The sequence below is a fragment of the Suncus etruscus genome, chromosome 20, assembly GCF_024139225.1.
Source record: "Suncus etruscus isolate mSunEtr1 chromosome 20, mSunEtr1.pri.cur, whole genome shotgun sequence".
NCBI lineage: Eukaryota > Metazoa > Chordata > Mammalia > Eulipotyphla > Soricidae > Suncus > Suncus etruscus.
This window is the reverse complement of record NC_064867.1, coordinates 23,562,307-23,586,650: the sequence shown is the minus strand read 5'-3', so window position 1 is coordinate 23,586,650 and position 24,344 is coordinate 23,562,307. Positions and strand designations below refer to the sequence as shown.

The 24,344-nt window shown below is 43.0% G+C and overlaps 1 protein-coding gene and 1 pseudogene across 1 annotated transcript in view; both read right to left on the bottom strand.

Moving 5' to 3' along the window:
- Positions 1-407: 407 nt before the first annotated feature.
- The window catches only part of TBC1D5 (TBC1 domain family member 5), a 543,770-nt gene continuing 519,833 nt past the window's right edge, over positions 408-24,344 (bottom strand). The window contains exons 21-24 of the mRNA XM_049766154.1: positions 15,095-15,194; positions 4,725-4,804; positions 3,207-3,350; positions 408-1,149 (exon numbers count right to left, since the gene is read on the bottom strand). Coding sequence (XP_049622111.1) covers positions 847-1,149; positions 3,207-3,350; positions 4,725-4,804; positions 15,095-15,194 — 627 coding nt within the window. The 3' untranslated portion in view covers positions 408-846. The remainder of the gene's footprint in view (positions 1,150-3,206; positions 3,351-4,724; positions 4,805-15,094; positions 15,195-24,344) is intronic.
- Positions 22,713-22,828, bottom strand: LOC125998429 (uncharacterized; annotated as a pseudogene).

The following is a 24,344-nucleotide window of genomic DNA, read 5'->3' as shown; positions in this document are numbered from 1 at the left end:
AAAACTGATAGAATGGTGTTCGTACAAGAGAGTTGAGCCTCACATTTTCCAATTGCAGAAAGGATTATTCTCACCACATTTGAAATCAGTACGGCAAGAACTGGCATATTGTGACTTTGTTTTCTGGCTGTAGAAGATTTTTAACAGGGAAAATTAAGTTGCCTTAAAGATGGACTGTGATGGCTGACGTCCATGGGGGCTGAGGACTGGAAATATATTCTTTCATAAGGAGGAAATCTAAGTCTCCCCACAACACTCCTAAGTTAAAATATTATTTCTAGAGATGGATGTAACTTTCTTGAGTGGCCAGGAGTGAGTGTTTGTCCTCCTGACCCCAAGTCCTGGAACCCACTGGTTCTAGTTGATTCTATTGCATCTGACTGTTCCTATGGCTTCCCAAAGGCAGCAGAAAGCGGTGGAGAGATAGGAAGTTTCTTTTGTATGTTGGTCAAATTTCCTAGGTCTGAGGCTCTGGGTGAGGGAAGGGTTGAAACCACTGTTCTTCCCTCCTGGAGCTCTCAGTGAATGGAGGGGTCACACCTTCTGAGCTGGGGAGGAGGAACACAGAGGATGAGGGAGTCTCACTATCTTTTCCAGACAGCGAGCATGACACTAAGCCAGCTCTGATGCCCTCTCTGCCTTCCTCCAAAGGCCGGGCTGGAGTTTAGTGGCTTAGTTGCTTCTCTCTCAAGGATTTCTTGGGGCTGCCCTGCTGCCATGGGCATTTTGGAAAAGAAATGTTGGCTTCGGAGGGACCCCCATGGAGTTGGGGGATAAATCTCAGGAGGGCTTTAGGGCTGCAGAGGGGGTGATCAGCTCCCCTCCAGGCAGGCCACAAGGCCGGGGTCAGATGTCCAGGGGGCTCACGATGGTGAAGCCAGAGTCTTTGCTATTGTTGCTGCTGTCCTCATCTGGGCTGGAGCTGGGGTTGCTAGAGGAAGCTGAGGCAGAACCCATCAGTGGATCAGAGAACACCAGAGGGGTGCGGGTCAGGGCCTCGCCTTTGCCGGATGTGTTCCTGAGGGTGCGAAGAGGCTGGGCCTGGCTAGGCAAGGGTCCCCTGGCACTGCTCGGCTCGTCCTCTTTGGAGACCATGATGAAGTCTTCTGCGCCTCCGCGGTCGCTGAGCCCTGGTGTTTCTGAAGAGGCCTGTGAAGAAGGGGCAGAAGGGTGAGTGGATGGAATTGAGGGGGCACCCCTGGGGTAAGTGTGGTCCTGCATTCTGTCAGAGGGAAGAGGGCCATGTCTGGTTGGCTTCTTTAAAACCAAGTACTTCCAGGCCTGGGGAATGAGAGTTGGTTTCTCGGGACAGTTGGTTTCTCCGGGGATGGCAGCTTCGGAGCTAGGTGTCTGGAGTTCTAGGGGAGCCATGGAGGGACATAAGCAGCTTGTAATCTCTTGGGTTTGCTCTGGGGGTTGGGGGAAAGAGGGGCTCCCTAGGGCAACAGCATTATCTGGATCTTTCAACAAACTCAGAAGCCAGGAATGGCCACTACAAAGTAACAGGGCACCAAAAAGGGCTCCAAATCTAAGTGTTTCAAGTAGTCTTTTGTTGGGGGGTGAGGTTGGGGGACAGAAGTGGCTGTCAAGATGGTGCTGTGTTTCCAGCTATTGGGCTCTCTAATGTTAGAAGAAGCTGAGCCATGAGGCCTGTGTGGTGTGTGGTGAGGGGCAGAGACACCGCCACCTGCTTTGGGCTGGAAGTCAAGTCAATGGCAGGAATGTCAACCCCGGATGATTTTACCCACAGCATGGGGAGAGGTGTGAATGCATGAGATGCCCAACATCAAACTGGATCTAGAGAGCCCTGGAGGAAAGAGCACTGGGTGCATGGCCCAGGCCACCTGTGGACTATGGCCAGAGCGTGAAAAATAAAAAGTGGAAAGTTTCTGGAAACGTCTAGGAGGAATCAGACACTCTCTGAACCTCATGTCCCTCTCAGTAACATGGTGTCTAAATGTCAGCTCAGCTGCCTTTTCACTCTGAAAACCCAACAAGACTGGAGCTAGAGAAGAGACAATTTGATCTTAGGGTGTACACAAAAACAAGCCTCAAGGTTGTGCATCTTTAGTGTGAAACTGTTTCCTATTGATATATACAACCACTGAGGCACAATTGTTTACATGGGAGGGGCAATAGCCTTGGCAATTGTTTACATGGGAGGGGATGGTAGCCCCTTGTGTGCCCTTTCCAGTTCCTCAGAGAGGCCACCTGGTCAGGGCAGTGTTGACTTTGGGAAGCTTCTCTAGCACACAAGCACATGGGGAAACTTTTGGAACTGTCAGGCCTTGGCTTATTTCATATTTATCCTGCAGTGCATATTGGGAAAACATGGCTGTCTCCAACAATAGCAGGCTACCATCTTCACAGACTTTAACACAGAAAAAAAACAACACCACAAAAGCCATGCTCTCCTAACTAAGGGCAAAGACTTGAGCAGGACCCAGAGAAAAGACTGCTGTGAAGGGCCTAGATGAAAAGAGAAATTGGCTCGGAATGTCTGTCTGGTAAGAGTATGGTCCCAAGTTCAAATCCTATGCCCCAGAGCTGGAGAGATACCACACTGAATAAGAACCTTGCCTAAATGCAATCGATCAAGTTTGATTGCCAGAACTACATATGGCCCTGAGCAGAGTGACCCCTGAGCACAGAGCCAGGAAAAAGGTCTGAGCACGCTTGGGTGAGGGCCAAGACCAAAATAAACAAGTACTGTGTCCCACAGGGTCTGAGCATCATCCAGGTAGCTCTACAGTCTATTATGCTCTGTATGCCATTCCTCAGACAGTAATGGGCAGGTATCCCCCAAAAGATGGGGGCTGACTACCCAGGTGTGTACCAAAGCCAGGAAAGTGGGACCTCTGGTGGGCATAGGTGTGAGCACAGCAGTGACCTCCATGAACATGATGCTATGTCCAGAATAAATAGCCTTGGGGAGCCTGCTGGTATGTGAGCTCCACAGCCTGATGAGTCACTGCTGTGGCAAGCATCATAGTCAGATTGGTGTGTAGCCCCCAGCCTTCAGGGTCATGCCTCCAACAAGGAAGGGGGTGGTGAAAGGGGAATTTGGGAAACAACAAAAAGCTGTGTACAGAGGAAGGAGGTAAAACAGTCAGTCCAATAATCTGACCATCACTGTAATGATCTGGGGGAGGGAGAGAGGGAAAGAAGGCAAGAGAGAGAGAGGGATGGCAGTGTGGATCCAGTACCTGTTCACAGGCCCCAGGCTCGCGAGGACCCTGGCCTTGGCCGCTGGAGCAATAGTGGTCGTCGGCAATGGTGATCTGCTCATTCTCCTCGGCTTCCAGCTGGCTCTGGTTGAAACGCAGGGAGCCTTTCAGAATGTCTTTGATCTGTTTTCAAAGAAGAAGAAATGAAAAAGATGAATGACTTTGGGTTTTAAATGCTTACCCTCTAATACATTTTAAACTGGACTTACCACTGCCCTTTTCTTTATAGTGTGAATATAAATAGTTCTCTAAGCACAGGAATAACAGAAAAAAAATGCGAACTGATGAAAGCCATTGACTAATTAATAACCAACGGACATTTCTGTCTTCTGGTCAAGGTTCTCACAGGGTGAGACATGGGGGGGGAGAGGGGAGAGAGAGAGAGAGAGGGGAGAGAGAGAGAGAGAGAGAGAGAGAGAGAGAGAGAGAGAGAGAGAGAGAGAGAGAGAGAGAGAGTGTGAGAGAGAGTGTGTGAGAGAGAGAGAGAGTGTGTGTGAATAGCTTTGGCAATTGTTTACTTATCTTATTCCTTTGGGAAAAGGTAAGGACTTAGCCACACCTGGGAGCACTCCAGGGCTTCTATGGCTGTGCTCAGGGCTCATTCATGGTGGTGTTCAGGGGGACCACACTGGGTAAGAATGGGTAAGAAGGATTGGGGTTTGGCAGCATACAAGACAAGTGCCTAAATCCTTATACTATCTTGCTAGCCCCTCAACAGTTACCTTAAGCTGGAAGCACCATGTGCCACACACAAAACACTGAACAGTCCTTGGCATTAGAGTGTTTAATCCAGCCAGAATGGCCAATGACACAGGCAGGCCTTGAGAGAGCAGGGTGCTCTTTTCACTGAGGTTTCCTGCTGAGTTTAGCCCTCAGAGGGATTTTGTCTATATGGGCCTTTGTCTATGAGGTCAGCTGGACGTGGTGATTAGGAAGGGCATGTGCCCAGGAACATTCACTCCTTTAGGGTGAATGACCAATGTGTTGGATTACACCCTGTTTTACCCAAAACAAAGACTTTTCCCCAGTTTTTCTCTCCTTTTCACCTACCCCTTTTTACATGGAAAAAGGACTGGACTGGATTAGCTTGAGTTTTGTCTCTCACTCCTTCCCCTCCTGGTTATAAATAAAGAGGTTGGTTTGATGGGCTCAGGAACCACGAGGATGTAGCCACCCATCTCATGTTTTTCCTTCTCTAAGAGTGTCTTGGCTTATTAATTCGTGCAGTCACCTCGCTTCAGACCCGCTCACTCGGGGATTATTACAGAGAGTGGAGCATTACAATGGTCACAATTATGCAGCACACCATATCACATTGACTTTGGGTGAGGAGCAACTCAATAGGTTTCTTAAGAGAAAAAGGCAGAGATGGAACAGGCTGAACACTAGTCCTAGAATCACAGGATGCAGCAAGAGGAGGCCAAAATTCAAGTGTTTGATGAACCACTGGCTCTCAGCTCAGGGTGAGCTGTGGGACACAGAAATGAACTGACATACCTGTTTTAATCCTGCCAGGGAAACCAGAATTTGGTCTTCTTTTTCCAGATTTTCTTGTAATATTACATCCTGAATATTTCCTAAAAATCAGAATAATAATATTTTAGAATTTATATTCTGAGTAGAATTTACTTGCTGCCACACTGTAACTTCAAATAAGCTTGGGAATTTTTTTTTGTTTTTGTTTTTGGACCATACCTGGTGACACTCTGGGATTACTCCTGGCTATGCGCTCAGAAACTACTCCTGGCTTAGGGGACCATAATGGACGCTGGGGGAGCAAACCCAGGTTAGCACGGGCATGGCAGACACCTTATTGCTTGCACCATCACTTGGGCCCCAAGCTTAGAAATTTTTAAGTCTTATTTCAAAGCAAACTACTCCTGCCCAGAATGCTGTGCCAAAGCTACAAAAAAGGTGGCGTCTGAGCAAAGTTAAGGTTGCAGAGCCCATTATACAGGGTATCCTGTCTCTGTGACTTAAGGTGACCATTCTGACCATGACAGTTATTTCCTCATTTCCCTGAGGAGACCAGGGCACCTTTTGCTGAGTAGGATGTGCTCATGGAGCAACCTTAAAGAACCAGAGCAGTAAGCAGGCTCTCTCTCCATTAACATCTCTGCATTCTTATTTTTGGTGGCTATTATAAAGTGCCCAGTTTTCCCATTGACAGTGAACTAAATCATGAAATTGTGATATAAATACTAATCTGGGACTTGAGTGATAGCAGAGTGGTAAGGTGCTTGCCTTGTACAAGGCCAACACAGAATGAACTCCGGTTCGAATCCCAGCATCCCATATGGTTCCCCGAGCCTGCCAGGAGCAACTTCTGAGGGTAGAGCCAGGAGTAACTACTGAGTGCGACCAGGTGTGACCCCAGAACAAAAATAAATACTAGTCTGACTTTTTCAAAATGATGAAATTGTGCCTTTCTGAACAATAAAATGGGTCTTGACATAAAGATACTAAGTAAATTAAGTCAGGCTACAAGAGACAACTGAATGGCTTCACTCAAATATGGAATAGAACTAAAGCAAGCTGTCAAAATATAAATCCAAACAAAACCAACTCCTTGATGAAGTGAAAACTATGGTGATTCCCAGAGGGAAAGGCAAGAGTGTGGGTGGGAGGGGGGAGATGGCAGGAGGGATGAGAAAAGGAGTGACACTGAAACAGTAATGGTGAGGGTGGCATCATAGATGTGAGGCCAAACCTTTGGGATTCCAAAAAGATTGCAAAACCAATGATAAATCACAAAAGTTCATAACAGGATAAAAAACAAAACAAAGAAAGACATTTGTGAAGTCAAATGACACCACAGTACACCGTATAATTGTTGGTGTGTGTGTGAAAAGGTGGGGGGGTTTATTAAATGTAAATCTTTTTTAAAGATTATGATCCAATTTTTGAATTTAAAAATGGGGTTCAGAAATTATGTGAGGAAGATAATTATGCAGTGGAATACCATCTCCTTAATGCTAGCTCGGCCTCACAGGTGGGATAAACATGGTCAGGCCAGCTCTGTCTTATGGTCTGTAAAAACTGTCTCCAAGTTTAGGCAGAGTGGCTTATCCTCGTTGTTCCTCCTCCCCACTCTCCCCTGTCCTTCAAAAGAAGTCCAAGTCACCCCCTTGTTTCTACCACACCAATCTTCAAACTAATAATATACTATAAATCATAGCCTTTTAATTATATAAAACATTAAAATAAAAAATAATTTCCAATAAGGAGCAAGGTAAAGTCTGACACTATCAACTCTGCATCCAGCCTAACCATTTCTTATAATCCCTAATATTAATACATCTAAAAGGCAGGCTGACAACTCCTTTCACACGCCACAGCAGCTTATTCATTCACAAAGCACGACAGTGGCTGCTGGGGAATAGGAAGGTCTGCTCTGAAACAAGAAAGCAAGATGAATGGGAACTGAAATAATGGATGTAATTAGAGAGGGAAGGCTTCTGGTTTCCTTCGCAGCTTGTAGAAATTTGTTCTCTCCTAAATAAAACAACAATACTAACAACAGCACAAAAGCTACTCAACAAGACATTAAAAACAACTAAGGACAGAAAACGGATAAACAGTTCTGAAGTCCTTTTCGAGTCGAAAAAAGCCATTTTTATGGTTTTTATGACAGAACCAGGGACTTCGAAGGCTGCAGGATAGCATAAAATATGGGTCTTCAGAGAAGGTTATGCCTGAGACACCTCCCAGAGCGGAAGCCCCACCAATGGGTGCAGTAGCACTGGGCACTAGAGGAAGCATGGGAGTGGGGTGTATGTGTTGGTTTTTTTGGGTCCAGACAAATAAGGAGGAAAGACCCTGAAAGCCACCGCCAGCACAGCAGGGGGCATTTCAGAGAACACCTTGGAAACCAAAAGGCACCTTCACCTGCTCCTATGAACAAAACTTTAGCCAAATTGCTAGGTTCCTACTCTGAGTGCAAAGGTGGGGGGGTTGTGAACTGAAGCAGCAAAGGCCAAAGGCTTGTCGGACCCTTGGCTACATATAGACTACAGGGCAGTGTGTGGCTCAGGTGGGGATAGAGACCCAGAAGAAATATGCAGGGACAGAGTGGAGATTGGCAAGAACCCATAGGGTACTCACAGGATCTTACTTGGGCACAAGAGATGCTTGTGGGACCATCCCAGAGCTCTGCCACCATCCTGGCAAGAGGCAGGGATAGAATGGAGAAACCTTTGCTCAAGTGAGCAGGGCGGTCTCTCAGGGGTCAAGGCTGTGATGTGTGTCAGCCCTGGGATGCTCTATGCTGAAGGAGCAAAGGGATGAAATTTGACTGTGATATCTGGGCAAGTCTGGGCATACACAGGGATGTACACTGGGCACGAGGCTGAAAATGCAGTGACCCAGCAAGCCTCATCATACTCACTTGTCTCCTGTTTTGCTGAGATCCTGGCATTGACACACGTACTCAAGGAGGGTACGTGTGTGCAGCGGGCAGCAGAGTCCCATTGGTAGTGTGGGAAGATGGGATGTGCTGAGAGATGGAATAGAACCTTTCCCTCTGTGCTTATGACAAGCGGAATCAGGTATAAAGCTCTGTGTTCTAGGAGAGATACTTCCTCCTCAAGCTCTACCTTGCCAACCAGCCTCACTAATTGTCCTAATATTAGAATTAAAGAAGGGCTGCCCCACCCTAATTTCCTCACTCCCACTCACTCAACTAGCATCAGACATACCTTTCCTAACTGCTCAGGCTCAACAAGTGGCAGAAATCTGGCCCAGGAAGCGTGAAAGAAATGCCCAGGGCTTCCAGAAAACTCTATGTGGGGCATTGGCTCAGCCTTTCCCCACTTTTGCTATCTGAGATGTTAGTATGGAGGTATGAGGGGGAGCTTATGGAGCTGAGGGCACAGAAGTGGAAGGAGCATCCCTATAGCTGCCTTTCCTGTGGGGACTGCTAACCGCTGTGATACTTTCAAATCAGCAAGCAAAATACTAAGTTCTGATTTTGGGAAGGGGTTATGCTCTCAGCAGCCGTTTTAGTTTCAAAGTTCTACAAATTGGGGCTGGAGCAATGGCGCAGTGGTAGGGCATTTCACTTGCATATGGCTGACCCAGGATGGACTTCGGTTCAATCCCCATCATCCCATATGGTCCCCTGAGCCAGGAGCGATTTCTGAGCGCATAGCAGGAGTAACCTCTGAGCGTTACCAGGTATGGCCCAAAAGCAATGAAATGAGTTAGGTCATGATGACCTAACTTTTTTTTTTTTTTACCTTCAAAGTTCTATAAACTGGGTGGCAAAAATGACAGAAACAAGTGGTCAACTCAGGTCGGAAGCCACGATGCCTATAGGTGTTTCCCTTTAGTGTTAGCAGTGATCAGAGAGCTCTAGCTCTGCTCCTGCCCTCTGACCCAAATACAACATTCTTCCTATGCTCTGTAGCCAAACTACCCTCTTTTTCCAGGATGACTGCCACAGGTGAAGGCTACCCTGCCCAGCGCACCAGCACAGTAACATAAAAGACTGGCCACTAGTTGCTAGACAACAATGTGAGTGGTGGTAGTGGAATAACCTGATCAAAGCAGGATTGAAAGCATCCAAGTCCCCTAGGGAAAGGCTCCCCAAACCCCTGTCTTCTCCAGCATGCAGAATACTTTTTAATTGCTGGCTGGTTTGGGCCAAAGGGGCATCCAAGGAAGGAAAAGAGCCCAGAGCCAGGCTTTCATCAGAGATACAGTCTCACCCTGCAATTCTATATTATTATTATTTTTGTATAGGATCAGATATCCCTTTTTATAATATGATAAAATGGGAGCTTCTTCCCTAAAAACTCACCTACACACAAAAGTCTCACTCGATTTTAATATTAATAATAAGCCCTGACATATCATCAATGACCTAACTCATTTCAATTTCAAGAGAAATCCAGGGTGCATAAATCCTGAAACAAAAGGACACTCTTCAGAGACTGTTCAATAGTCTGGTTACAGAGTTTGTCTTTTTTGCTCACAAAGGATGAACCCCATAAATCTTTTACTGAACTATTTTCATTAGGAAATTGTAAAAGGAAGCATTGTGGCTAGAGGGACAGTACAGCAAGGAGGGAACATGCAAGGAACTGCCTTGCATGCAGCCAACCCAGATTTAATTGTTGGTATCCCATATGGTCCCCTGAGCACCCCCAGGAAGTAATTCCTGAGTGCAGAGCCAGGAATAATCCCTAAGTATTGCCAGATGTGGCCCATAAACCAAAAAACTAAAACAAACAAAACCAACCAACCAACCAACCAACCAACCAACCAACCAACCAACCAACCAACCGAAAAAAAGTAGCATTCATGAACACGCAAGTACTACATAATCTCTCAGTGACAGGCTAGTAGGGTTATAAATACATGAACAAAATTTTCTTCAAGGAATTTTAATGCTCTCTTGTTTCCTGATACATGAAGTCTGTTTGGGGTCATCAACAGCAAGAAGCAGAGATCTTGAGGCCCCACATCAGACCCAGTCCATCAAAATCTTCAACTCCACAGGTTTCAGAGGTGAGGTTGCTTCTCTTCTCTAAGGAATTCTGCAACCCTCCATTAAAATCAATAGTCAAAAATCTTAAAATTTTATAAATTCATTATAAAGTATAACATAATTATTCAAAGTTAATTATTCAAAAATCTTAAAATTATTGTAAATTCATTTAAAGTATAAAATAATTATAATAAAAAGGTTTTCTTGGAGCATGGTTGAGAGGAAAGTTGTCTCGGAATCACCTTTACTTTCTAGGTCTTTCTAATGTCATCAGTTAACAACATTTTCAAAGACATACATTGGACACTTTATACATATTAGAAATAAGATTCATAAAGTGGCCTCCTCTTACAGCTATTTTTGTATAAGTACTATGACAAGTGCCAGAGCAATGGCTGATTGCAATGAAACAGTGAAAGATAAAAGCCTGACTAAAAGCGACTTCCAGAGATGCTTCAGTGAGAAAGAAGCAAAGGGCCAGACTGGGGTCTGAAAAAAAAAATTTAATTATAAGATAAATTACTAAATTTTACAAACCTGTTTTTTGTATGATACATCTATTTCACACATATATGTATTCTTTAAATTTGTATTTCTCTCATAACAATTCAGTGGTAGGATTGACAGGGAGCTTTGTCATTCAGAGAAAAAGTTTCCTTAACTTTGGGCCCAAGGCAGCTACTTCAGTTACTGTCAGTGTAAAAGTGCAGACAAGGCCTCCACAAAATGTATGGAACATGGACTTAAATTGTTACAGGAGGGTCTGTTTACAACTGCTTCAAAAGGGAGTCTTATACCATATCTACCATCCAAGTTCCAAAGACTCCCCATCTCATCACTTAGACTCCTTCCACTCTTTTTTGATTTTAAAATTTTATTAGTTTGTATTTTTTATTATCATTTTATTGATACATTTATTTATTTTAAACACTGGATTACAGAGTTGTCATGATAAAGTTATTTCTTGCATTCAATGGTCCAACACCAGTGTAATAATTCCCTCCCTATTTGCCCAGTTTCCCAACTTGCCCCAAGCCTGCCCCTTGACAGGTACAAATAATTTACTTAATTACTTAATTTACTTAATTAATTTACTAAATGGTAATGAAATTGTCAAAAAAATTTTTTATTAAAAGAAAATTTGTGGTAGTTGTCATATCTCTCAATGGGGACTGTAGGGTTACTAAGCTGTTTATTACTAGTTAATTAGTTAGTTAATTATTATTGTTGGTTATGGGGGGAGGCCTTAATTCTTTTAAAGCAAGCCAACAGTCATTCAGCCCATCTGGGCTGTGGTTTTCTCATCTGTGAAACAGAATAGTTGAGGGAGTTTCTAGGGCTACTGTGTCAACACTATATCATCTCAGTTCATCAAGAGCATGAGAAATCCAATTTACCCTCAACTACTGCATGCGACCCTCCCATGGTTTGCATGAGCTATTGCAAGTTGCTAGAAACCAAGCTCTACGTACTTAAGGGATGAGTGGAAATGCTGTCATTGAGACCAGGTGGGGCATTAGAGGCCAACTGAACTCAGCCTCCCGTGTTAACATCTGGCAGCTAAGTCCAGCTGCTCACAGATCAGAGAAGCACAGGGGTGCACCCTTGTGCAATTATCTGTAACGTCAGGCAAATCTAAAAATAGCCCGAGCTCAGTCACAGAGGTTAATGCTGTCACTGGCTTTCAACTCAATTGTTAGGTTGACAGGAAGGAGAGTAACTATAGCAACAGAAAAATGAACATTTTTAAAAAGAGTCTTCAGAAACAAATGGGAAAAGTTTAAATTCAAACAAAGATTCTCAAGTCCTATCATGAAATCTATGAATGCAACCAGTTCATTTTTTTAAATTTTTCTAGTTCGTGTTTGCACTTTTTTCTAGAGGTGTTTAGCGCTTAGAAATCACGAAAACACTCTATGCAGTCTAGAATACTGGGGATCAAACCAGAGTTTGATCACATGTAAGGCAAGCATCTTATTCACTGTATTTATTACTTCTCCAGCCTGAATCAAATAGTTCACTTACATGAATGTAGTCAAATCAGAATTTTGGTAAAGATAAACACTTAAGTCGTTTTTATTTTTTATTTTAAGGGGACCATGCCCTCCTGCACAGGCTCAAGCATTATTCTTGGCTCAGGGAACCATAAGTAGTGTTGGGAATTGAACCTGGGTGGACAGTATGCAAGGCAAGTGCCCTACTCAATGTACTTTCTCTCTCCAACCTTTAGCACATTGTATCTTGGGTTTCAGAAGCAGAACAAAATAATGCTAACCTTTCCATGTTCTTGGCTCTATATTCAAGTATTGCATGAACAATGACTTTATATACTTTTTAACTTCAAGAATTTTTTCTTTGTAGTTATTCTCTTGGGTATAAAAATTCCTTTAAACTGTACCTAACACATTGAATCAGGTATAGTTTAAAGAGAGATAATAATTATCTGAGAGATAATAATAATACAAATAATAATAAAAAAAAAGACATGGGGGGCCGGAGAGATAGCACAGCGGCGTTTGCCTTGCAAGCAGCCAAGTCAGGACCTAAGGTGTTGGTTCGAATCCCGGTAACCCATATGGTGCCCCATGCCTGCCAGAAGCTATTTCTGAGCAGATAGCCAGGAGTAATTCCTGAGCGCCGCTGGGTGTGGCACAAAAATCAAAACAACAACAACAAAACCCAAAAAAACCCAGACATGGGTTCTACCCCTAGTATCCCAGATGGCCTCCCAAACACTAGGTGTGCAGAACCTGAAGTAACTACTGACATTGACAGCTGTGGTCCCATACAAACACTTTAAAATCTTACTAGGGTGTCTGAAGAGAACAGAATATGATATGGAACTCTTGATGTAAAAGGAGCTTAGCAAGACAAACCTCACCTCAGGAAAAAGAAATACTTCCTGACTAACTTTTGTACCTCCTAATCCTGGCAGTACTCCTTGTGGGCTCAGGGGACCACATGCTGTGACCAGGATCAAACCTAGGTCAGCTGTGTAGAAGGCAAGTGCCCTACCCACAATACTTCCTCTCTGGCTCCTCCCTTCCCAATATTTTAAGAGAACATTTAGTAGAGGCCACACAGGTTTAGGCCACACAGGTTTAGGTCATAGCCAAATGATGCTTTTTTTTCCTTTTTGGTTTTTGGACCACAACCAGTGACGCTCAGGGGTTACTCCTGGCTATGCACTCAGAAGTCGCTCCTGGCTTGGGGGACCATATGGGATGCCGGGGGATCGAACCGCGGTCCATCCTAGGCTAGCAAGGCAGACACCTTACCTCTAGCGCCACCAAGCCGGCCCCAAATGATGCTTTTTTGAGCCATAGGCCTGGGACATGTGACTTCAGAGCCTGAGAGATGAAAGAGATGAAGCACGAGTTCATCTTCAGTGAAAGCCCTAGAGTTGGATCCCTCTCAGACTCCAGATAGCAGGAGGGGACCATGGTGAGTTCCTTTTGTTTTTTCATAGGAAGGGAGGAAGCACTCTTGACTTACTCCTGGCTCTGCACTCATGAATTAATCCTGAAGATACTTGGGAGATTATATAAGATGCTGGGAATCAAACCTGTGACAGCTGTGTGCAAGGCAAGTGGCCAACCCACTGTACTACTGCTCTGGGCCCACTCTGGCTAGTTCCTACTGCTTCCTTCTCATAGTTGGGCTGCACCTTAGATTTCCCACAATGCCAGGCTTTGCCATTTTTCCAACCCATGCAGAACAGCATAGGGCCCTTTCTAATAGAACACGTGACTTCATTCTTTGATTCTGACTTTGTTCCTAAAATACCAATGTTAGACATTGAAGACTGGGGATAGAATGGTCAATTATCAGGTTTTATGGTTGTAAAACAGCAACAGTATGCATTAGAAGTGTTTTTTTGTTTTGTTTTTTTTTTGTTTTTGTTTGTTTGTTTGTTTGTTTGGCAAGCAGCTTTGAGTTACTGAGGCCAGATGTACCCATCCAGGAGAGATCAGTTCTGGCATTTCTGATATTAAACATCAGAACTTCCACAACTGCAGACAAAGCAGTATCTAAAGATTTGTTAATCTGACACAGGTAGGACTTGCATATAAAGTGACCTTCATGAAGACATTTGTTAGAATCCAAGCACGGTTAGAAAAGTTAAGTCTCTCATAAGGTAGTAAAAGAAATGATCTTTTTAAAAAGGCAGTGTTGGTGACTGCACTGCCTGGTTGCCTTGCAAGTCAAGCTGATGATTTGAGCTTAAAAGTGACACATGGCCTTTAGATTTGAGGAAGGTATTAGAGTCCAGGACTCGGTCCAAGACCCAACATTAAGGTATGGTCATCCATGAGAACACTCTGGAAATTAACATAATGGCCTTAGTGACAGCCTGAGACTACACTGAGCTTGGCACATATGCTCATATGGATCTGATCGATCCAAACACAATCACTACATTTAGATGGAGCTGTAGATGCCCATGGTTGTCTTATGCTAGTATCTCACTTCCATCTCCTTGTAGGAGGCGAACATTATTAGTTTTGTTCCCATTATTTTAGCTTTGTTTCCCCATTCTTCTTTGCCCCTCATTATTAATGCCCGTCCTTAATAGTCACAAAGGCCAGGAAAATAGGATGGAAAAAAAAAAAGCAGGAGAAGCCCTAATAAAGTCACTATTGACTATCAGTCAGTAGTTCTTATTGTTCTGGCTCTGTGCTCCAGTACCTTGTATTTCTGGATGATACAGATAGCATTTCCAAAAGGCAATGTGACTTACATGATTTGAAAACTAGTTAAGGGCTGGAGAACTATATAGTGGGTAGGGCACTTGCCTTGCAAATTGACAATCTAGATTTTTATCCCCCAAACCCTATATAATTTCCCAAATTCGCTAGGAGTGATCCTTGAATGCAGAGCAAGGATGAAGTTCTGAGCACCTCTGTTTGTTGCCCCAAATCAATACAAGGCAACAATTAAGAAAGAAATCTGGGGCCGGGCGGTGGCGCTGGAGGTAAGGTGCCTGCCTTACCTGCGCTAGCCTAGGAGACGGACCGCGGTTCGATCCCCCGGCGTCCCATATGGTCCCCCAAGCCAGGAGCGACTTCTGAGCGCATAGCCAGGAATAACCCCTGAGCGTTACCGGGTGTGGCCCAAAAACCAAAAAAAAAAAAAAAAAAAAAAAAGAAAGAAATCTTTGGCTAAAATGCTCTTTCTTGCATTTCCATTCCATTGGTGAGTGACATCTCTTTGGGAGATTTTATTCATTTCTTTTTATTTTCTCCTCTGTGTAAGAGAAGAAGGAAACTGGGTCATGATGCTGTGAAGATGAGCTGAGGTTATTGCTGGAAAAACTAAGAGTCAGAACCTTGTTAAAATGGCTGTTCTAAGTACCACTCTGCTCAGGGTCACTCACCAAGATGGGTGTCCATCACCTTTGCACAGTATTTGCACATGGCATCCAGGTCATTTAACTGTCCTTGAAGGAAAGAAATCTGGGCTTCTAGTTCCTCTTCCTAGAAAAAAAAATAAAAGGCAGGTGTGTGAAACATGAAAATTAAAATAAATTTGTATTAAATTAATCCTCAACTTCTTTCACAGGATAGTGCGATATTTTAAAAGCTACATTTTATTTTATTTTTTGTTCCTATAGAAAACAACAAAAAAAGACAAGCAAAAGCTAATTCATTACTGCAATTACAAAACTAGAGTAATAGTAAATTGGAAGTACAAAAGCATCTTTAGTTCTCCTAAGTGAAGGCTTACTTTATGCCATGTATAGTTTATCTGCATGACCTCATTTTTACATAGACACAGGTAAAGATTAAAGAGGAATATTTAATCAGTGCAGAGCCATGCACATTAGTAAGCAGGTTGCATTGGACTCTCATGGACCACACTCCCAAGAAGCTGGTATAAAAACTGCCTCATTATGCTATCTCACATACCTTTGGGAAACCAAAGATTTTCATTTATATAGACAAATTCCATAATTTTTTAGATGATCAGCATCTCTTAGAATGCCAAGCTTCCCCAAACACTTTTGTTTCTCATGCCCATTAAAAAAAGATTTGTATTTCCTCTCTTGATATACCTAAAACCTATTTGATTATTTTTAGGAAGTAAAGTACACATTAAAAAGCTGTCTAAGTAGTAAAATAAACCTCAGATAAAATGTATTTTTTATTTGGGCAGAGGCCTCACAAGCAATGTCTAGGATGCCCCAAGGGCCATTTTCAGAGATATGTGGTCAATTGGGCTGTACAGGTTCATGCTGTGGCCTAGTAATGTCATGTGACTCAGGCCTGATGAAGGACTCAGGTACTGGAAGCCAACAGTCCCACACCCAGTAGTGCTTGGTGGTTTTGGGAGATCCTGCAGGGTCAGGGATGGAACTTGGAACATTGTACATGTAAGGCACACACCCCTGACCATGGTGCCAGCTCCGTGGCCCCAAAGTCTGTTTTTATTTAAGGAAAAAATTATCCATGCAAAAATGTTCCAGAGGAAATTGAGAAGGTGATGGGATTTTCCTTACAAAAAAGAGAATAAGCTTTATTCTTGCAGCCTATTTTAAACCCAATTAGCTAGGATACATGTAGCTAGACATACAGAGCACACACCCTGCTTTCAGCCAGAAACTTTGCCCTAGCTTCCTTTCCCTTCACCCACCCCTTTTGAAATGTAAAGACCCAAGTAATCTTGATTAAGTACTTTTGTTGGTTAACTATATAGGCCCTCCCTCAGGTGGATTGAGACTGATTAACAACAACAAAAAAATGTTGAAAGGACAGTCCATAAGGCTGGAAGGCCCCTGAGCCCATACTTTTCTCCCTATGTCTATCGTGTTTTTCTCTTTCTTTTTTGGAGGTGCTCGGGTTACTCCTGGCTTTGTGTTCAGAACTTGCTCCTGGAGGTTCGGAGAACCATATGGGATGCAGGGGAAAGAACCTGGGTAGGAAAAAAAAAAGTAAAAGAACCCGGTAGGCCTTGTGCAAGGCTTAATCCTTTTGGTGCCCCTGCTTCAGTCCCGTTCACCCGAGGTTTGGATTAAGGTAAGTGGAGCCTTTACAGAGACTGATGTTCTTTGAAAAGAAAGGAGCACAGCTTTCTCTTAGGCTAATAAGTGGACAGGGCAGTCAAGATGGACACAAGACCCAGGAAACACACTGCTCTTATCGCTCTCCACTGGCTTCTCTCTTTACTCTCTACATTCATTTCATTTGGATTAAGCGAGTGTTATTTTTCCATAATGAAGTTCTCAAAAAGTCCTTGCAAATGTCATTCCCCAGCCACCCCCCTCCCTAAATTGCCATATTTTATTGTTTGCTTTTTTCAAACCTAGGAAAGAGGAAGGGTATGATAGATAAATATAAAATACAGAGCCCTAGTGTTGGGGTGAGATCTTCCCAGACATGGGGCCTGTAGCCCCATAGCCGGTGGATCTGAAGAATGCAGGATAATGTCGGGGAGAGTCAAAAGCAGTCAGTTGAAGTTTCAGGAGACAGCCAATTTTATTAAAGGGCCCTAACCACCATATGCATTTCTCCACATGGCTTCTTAGCTAAGATTTTCATGCAGCCTCTTTCAGCTGCCCTCCCAGATTTGTTGCTCCTTTGTCAGCTTAGCCTGACCCCCAGGCAACACTTTTATTCCAAACCTCAGACCCCTAACAAGTGTGGATGGATCTGACCATCCAGGTGGAATGAACAGGGAGTTGGGTGAAGGGATATCCACACTTTAGGAGATGTGGGTGCAAAAATGGCTGTGAGCCTGGGACTCTGGAGGGAAGTGACTCTGGAGGAAAGCTCATAGTAGGTCATTTTTTGCCAGTACAAAATCAGCAAGTTGTGGGGGACAATTGGGGTCTTCCAGATGGGTAAATGCACAGGCACACAAGTGTATGGGACAGTCCTGAGAGCAGGAAAGTGGGACACAGGTATTGGGGAGGAGACAAAAAGTTCTTCACGTTTGCAATTCCATTTAAAGTTCTGGGGACAAGTAAAATGTTCTGTATTTGCCCAAATTCCAGGAAATATAATATACATAAAAATCCAACTTTAGGAAACCTGAACTCATCAAAATACTTTACCCCCCAAAAGAGTGCACCCACAAAATCCCACTCTATGAGAAAATGAAGTTCTTGACAAATGAGTGGACAGTGCACGAACCCTATTGAGTTTGCATCATCCTCCAATCATTCTCAAACCCCTTAGCTTTCAATTGGGCTTTATAAGTAAAACTCGATTCACTTGGAGGCAGAAAGGTAGCTTGTTATTTAGTCATCACCATGTTATGTAGTTACTGTGAAAAAGGAAGCCCAGAGCACTGTGCTTCCGGAATCTGGAAAAATGACATTTCTTTTTCTTGTCTATGGTGCCATCTAACACATTTTGAACACTGACAACTGAACTCATTTGTTTTCATGAAATTGGTCCTCTGGACTGAAAAGTAAATGCCTGGTTAATTGATTTGAGCTTCCAAGGAAACAATCAGCATAATTTTCATGTTTAAATGAGACACTGAAGAAAAATGCTTGTTCTGTTGACTCTGTATGTTCTGATTTCCTTTACAGAAGGGAATGGCAGAACAGACTTACCTGGATTCACATCCTCTTGCTGTCCCTTGGTTGACTAATATTTGACAAGTCCCTTCATTCCTTGGACCCCACCTCCCAGCAAGATTTCACTTTCTTTTATGAGAGACAAACCAATTACAATGTTGAGATCTGATCCCGGGAATGCATAAAAATAGTTATGACATGCTCTAATTTATTTGCTAAACAATTTTAATTTGGACAGACCCTGAATAATTTTTAAATTTGACTTTAAAAAGGTCTTTTTATCATCATTACATTCTTAATATTACCCATCTCAGATGTTTAAGTTATTTTATAAAATGTGGTCTTTATATTTAAATTTTATCTAATAATTCAGTGTCTTTCCGTGATTTCTTGGTCAAAAATGGGAAAAGCCTAGATAGCTTATTAACTGTCTCAGTGAGTCAATGAGTCAACATAGTCGTGTTTATTATGTAATAATGAATGAGATACGGATTCTAACCTCGATCTGGCTAGATGGGGATGGGTGGGTAATACCATACCTCTCGTGATAGAAACCACTTAATATCATGTAGATGATACAAAAGAGGAGTCTTTACAATTCTGGAGTCAGCAGATGACTTCTAATAAGTAGACGCAGGAACAAATGTACAGTTCGGGGGAAGCGGTGGTTTCTAAGGGCTTTTTTGCTTAGAGATGACGCATAAAGATTCCTCAGTAAATAAAGGCAGAGTATCAGAGAGCTGGGAGAAATAGACCAAGTAGAAGCTGGAATAGCAGTAGCTGAGGAGGGCAAAAGAGCTTCCTTCCTTTCCCCCTTCCCATTTGTCCTGGCTACAGTTTCACTAGAGATTATGAACTTAAAAGGTGGGGTTTGAGGCCAGACAGCCCATGAGCACTTCCAGACAGCCAACGCCACTGTCCCCACTTGCGCCAAGCTCATGCTTGTATGGATTGTGTAAGTTACCGCATACTTCTGTCAGGGACTCAGTCAAACCCAGACGGTTTGCTTTGGTGCCACAGTGTGGCAGAAAGGGCAACAGGGTGGAATTCTGCTTAGCTTTCAAATAGCTGTCCTCAGATCACAAGGGAAGCAGACAAGAGAACTGACACTGACTGCAGGCAGCAGGGACAGCCTAAATATAGCAACTAGAGACAGGAAAGATGCCCAGTCTCGTTTGAGCAGATGGGTGAACAAGAAGTGGGAAATGAAGGAAACGGAAAGTCTTGAGGAGAAAAAGTGGGACGGTCACGGATGTTCTCAGGAAGCTGTGGGTACACAAGGGCAACACACACACACACACACACACACACACACACACACACACTTCACAATGTGGATAAAATCCAAGTCAGAGCATATGGTAGATCAGCAGAGGAAGACACCACCAAGAAAAAAAAAAAACCAGAAGAGGAACACAAAGCTTGTCAGGAGTATAAAAATAAGTGGGATGGATATGTAAAGCACCACAGTCATGCTGGAGAACAATCTGGAATGTGATCACAAGGCTAGAAATTGGTATATACTGCACCTGTCACCACCATCTCTGAGACCAGAACAGACAGTAAAGTTTTCTGTGCCTTGTTTTTTCTCTGTAATGGGGGTTACAGGGATTACCAAAGAGTTGGGCTACATATTATTTCCCAGATGAATAACTTTGCATAGCATCTGACATATTGTAAACACTCAATAAACTGTTTTTGGGGGGCCACACCCAGCGGTGCTCAGGGTTTACTCCTGGCTCTGCATTCAGAAATTGCTCCTGGCAGGCTCAGGGGACCATATGCGATGCCTGGTTGGCTCTGTCCCAAGTTGGCAGCATGCAAGGCAAATGCCCTACTGTTGTGCTATCTCTACAGCCCCAAACATTTTTTGAGGTATTTCCCAGAGCGAATAATATCCCCATCCCCCAAAGGTTTCCCACAAGTTGAACAATCCAGGGAGGTCAGTAGTAGTGTGAGGTATACTTGGGGGTACTTATCATTTGCTTAAAGACTGTGAGGTAGGGGCACTGAATGATTTCTTTCTCTGAAGAGGAGGAGGTAGGTCAAGGAAAATTGAGAATCTCTACTTCATATTATTATTATTATTACTATAATTCCAGAAAGATTATTATATATTCATACAAAAAATAACTCCCAGGATATTCATCATGTATTCGATGGCTCCATGCACACGCAGTCAACATAAATTCTAGATTTCTAAGGAGAGATAACATGCACATCTATGTTCATAAATGGACTTTTCAAATATTCTCATAGGAGATTCTTTAACAGCATATCGAATACTATTTGGGAAAACTAGTCACAAAGTAGTAACAAAAGATTGATTCTGGTGTTGGCTTATGTGTTGGTTTGAGGGCCACTCTAGTGGTGCTCAGGGGTTACTCCTGGAGAGTTAGTCAGGGACTGCTCCTGTGGTACTTGGGGGATGCTGGACCATGTTGTACCAGAGATGAGACCTGGGTCTCCAATGTGCAAATATGTGCATTAGCCCTCTGAATTATCTCTCGGCCCTAATTCTATTTGGGGAGGGGGGTGTTTGGTGGAGTAGGAGAGATTATATTGGAAATACAGGGAAGGATTCACCAAAAGTGCATTGGTTATTTTCCAAAAAGCTGCCATTTTAGCTCACCTCCCCCCTTTTTGCATATCTATGGATTTTGTATAAATGCATCTGTGTGTACATATGTAAATGTGTGTGTGTGTGTGTGTGTGTGTGTGTGTGTGTACGCATAAGAGAGAGAGACAGACAAGACTGACACCTAGAACCTCAGACATCTGAGTCAGAGATTTTGCCACTGCTAGTCCAAACACTAAACAGCATTTAAAAAAAAAAAGAATAAAAATGAAAAGTGTAAAAAATTAAATAATTTGAATATTTTGTCTTTGTCCAATATGAAAATCCTGGCTGTACTTTAAGGATAAAGAGATTCTTTTGGGTTTTGTTTTGGGGGTCACACCATAGGCCTCCACACTCAAGGAACATATCTGGTAATGCTCAAGGAACAGTGCTGGGTATTAATACAGAGCCTGCAAGGTAAGGCAGTGCTTTAAGCACTATATTATATTTCTAATAGGGAACATAAATGGGCCTGGTTCTACCCAGGTTGTCTAAAAAGAGATTCTGAAATTAACTTAGAAAGTTAAGGTGCTTTCCATATTTCACAGCACTTAGAACAGTTTCCATTTTCCAACAGGATGAACACGTTAAATATAGAAGGCAATGAAAAAAGGCCTATCGAAATTTGAAGCTGAAAATTGAAGCTCAAGGTAGTAAATATCAAGGTAAGCAACAATAGTTCTGAGCTGGAACTGTCCTTTAGACCCACTGTATTTCCACCCCATAATTTTACAAACACACATAGACTTGACTATGGTGTGGGCCAGAGGCACCATTCAAAAGCATTAGGCTTCCCTGTATCTCCTACCACAGATGGCCCTGGCCCTGACCATAGTGGCCTTTCCCTTTATCCCTAGTATGCTAGATTGCTGATATACAAGCTAAAAACTTCAACTTCACAGATCCTTCTAGGACTTTTCCTACTTTTCTTTCCTCCCCGGCAAGCTGACTGCAAAGTAGAATTCTCTATAAAAGCACTAGTCTGCCCATTTACACAGACTTTCAATGGGAGGGAACTGTGTGCCCTGCCAATTCTGGAACCCTAGAGTTTATTAAGGCTGGTGATGGTCAGTTTTATATTTTGAGCTACCAATCTATCTCTGGCATGCTGGTGACTTCAAAGCCTTTGTGTAGAAGCTCTGCCAGTAAGTCTTCTACAGTAACAGATGCAAGTGATGGTGGTACACTATAAAAGAACTTAATATCCCTAAACAGCACACTCAAAAAATTAAGAAGGGGTTTAGTGCTATAGCTCGTGAATGAGCATTTGCCTGAGTAAGGCTCTGGGTTCAATCCCTGGACCATGCCACAAGATTAGATTAAAAACTAATGTCCCTTCCTTATTGCCTGTGTAGTTGCCATCAACCACAACAAAACAGGCTTGTTATATGGCCTGGGAGATGTCTGCTCAATGGCTGGAGCATAGGTTCTGCATGTAGGAACTCCAGGTTTGTTTGTTTTGGTGGTGCTCAGGGGTTATTCAAGACTCTACTCAGGAACTACTCCTGGCAAGCTTGGGGGAACCATATAGGGGAACTCCAGATTTAATTTTTATTCCCTAAGTAGCAGAGTGCCCTCCACTGTCCCCTCTCAGATGGCCAATTTTATAACTATTTAACCACAACATTTTAAAATATGCGACCAGAGCCGTGATGCAAGTGGTGAGGCATCTGCCTTGTTTGCACTAGCCTAGGATGGATCCCCCAGTGTCCCATATGGTCCCCCAAGCCAGGAGCAATTGCTGAGTGCATAGCCAGGAGTAACCCCTGAGTGTCACCGGGTGTGGCTCAAAAACAACAACAACAAAAAAATATTACCTCCTTGTAATTTATTATTACCTCCCCAGCCCCAATTTATAGGAAAGGTGAGTGGCAGCTGCAGGTACTGGTGACCTGCACTGTCATGTCTCTCACACACTATTAGAGATCCCATGGTCACTATCAGCCACAGATGTTGGAAACATGCTACCTCCTTGTAATTTATAAAACAAAAAAACATGTCTTACAATTGGAGTGGCCAGGTAAGGCATAGGCCAGGTTTTTCCTAACCTGGATCCCATCTGTTCATATGGCCTCAGCTGGCCTCAGTCAAGCTGTAGGCCAAAGCCACAGGTTGAAGTTGAAAGAGAAACTTTAATTGTATTACCTACCAAGCTGTCTCTAGACTTGAAGCATATCCCTAGAGTTGGCCAACTGCACAATCAACTCAAATTCATTATAGTGATGTAGTTGTGAAGAAAGGCCAAAAGTATTTCTTGGAACCCAACTATTGGTAGGTTAAGAGAATTAACTCAACATGGCTTGCTACTGGTGGGCTAAGGATTAAAAACAGGTGTACTACAATTAAGGTTTGGTAGTAAAGTGCAAACCTTATGCATTAAGACCTATACATGAAAACATTTAAAAATAGGATACTAAAAACGTAAGGGTCATAAAATTAAGAATTGAAAGAAATTTCCTTTTTAATCAGTAGACTCTCTGAATAAAAGTGTTTTCACTGAGTGAAATAAAAAAAATTGTTACTTGTCCTTTTTTATTCTTTCACCGCTAGGTGATCAGGTATAAATTTCCCATTTTGAGTGGTGACTAGCAATTGTTTTGGGAGAGGAGCTAACTACAACCTAAGCCTCAGTTTTCTCATCTGTGAAATGGCATCACTCCCAGAATCCTCTGAAGATGAGAGAAGCTAATTTATAAGTAAATAAACAACAAATCTTTCCCAGAGGATACATATGGTCTATAACCATAGCACTTAGCTGTCACCTACAAGGAGAATATATTTGATATGTTCTCCAAGGAGGATATATTTGAAGATGATTTTATCCATGGAAAATCTAATTTCTAATTGGGGATTCAATTAGTTTTACTTGGGCCAATTATTTTCAACCTTAACTATGCATAAAAGCCACCTGGGGAATGTTGTTGAAGGCAGAATCTAATTTAATTGGTTTGGGTTGGAGCTCAAGATTCTGAATTCCTAACAGTTTCCTAGAATGACTCTGAAGTTGATTTTGGAACACATTTTGAATGGCCAAAGAGTTAAAGGGCTCATTCCATATCCTCCTATGTATGCAGCTTTAATAGGCTGCATGGTAAATAAAAACAGTCCAAAAGACCCATTCTCCTTATAAACAGGATGTAGAGGTAAGAAACAGGGTGAGAGGATGCAAGACAGGAATTTCCAACCTCAGCTGGTATTTATTCTATTTATAGTAAATGCTTAAATCATTAGGAACCCTATTGCTCTACTGTACAAAGTTTGACTTTCTTAAAAAGTCAAATAGAAATTCCGTTTTTTGCTTTATACATACTCTTTACCATAACTTCTGAGAAACAAGCTTTGTGCAAATATTTAAGAATTAGAGTTCCCCGTGGGCCGCGTGCACCGGCTGCTCCGCAAGGGCAACTACTCGGAGTGCGTCGGCGCCGGCGCCCCGGTGTACCTGGCGGCCGTGCTCGAGTACCTGACGGCCGAGATCCTGGA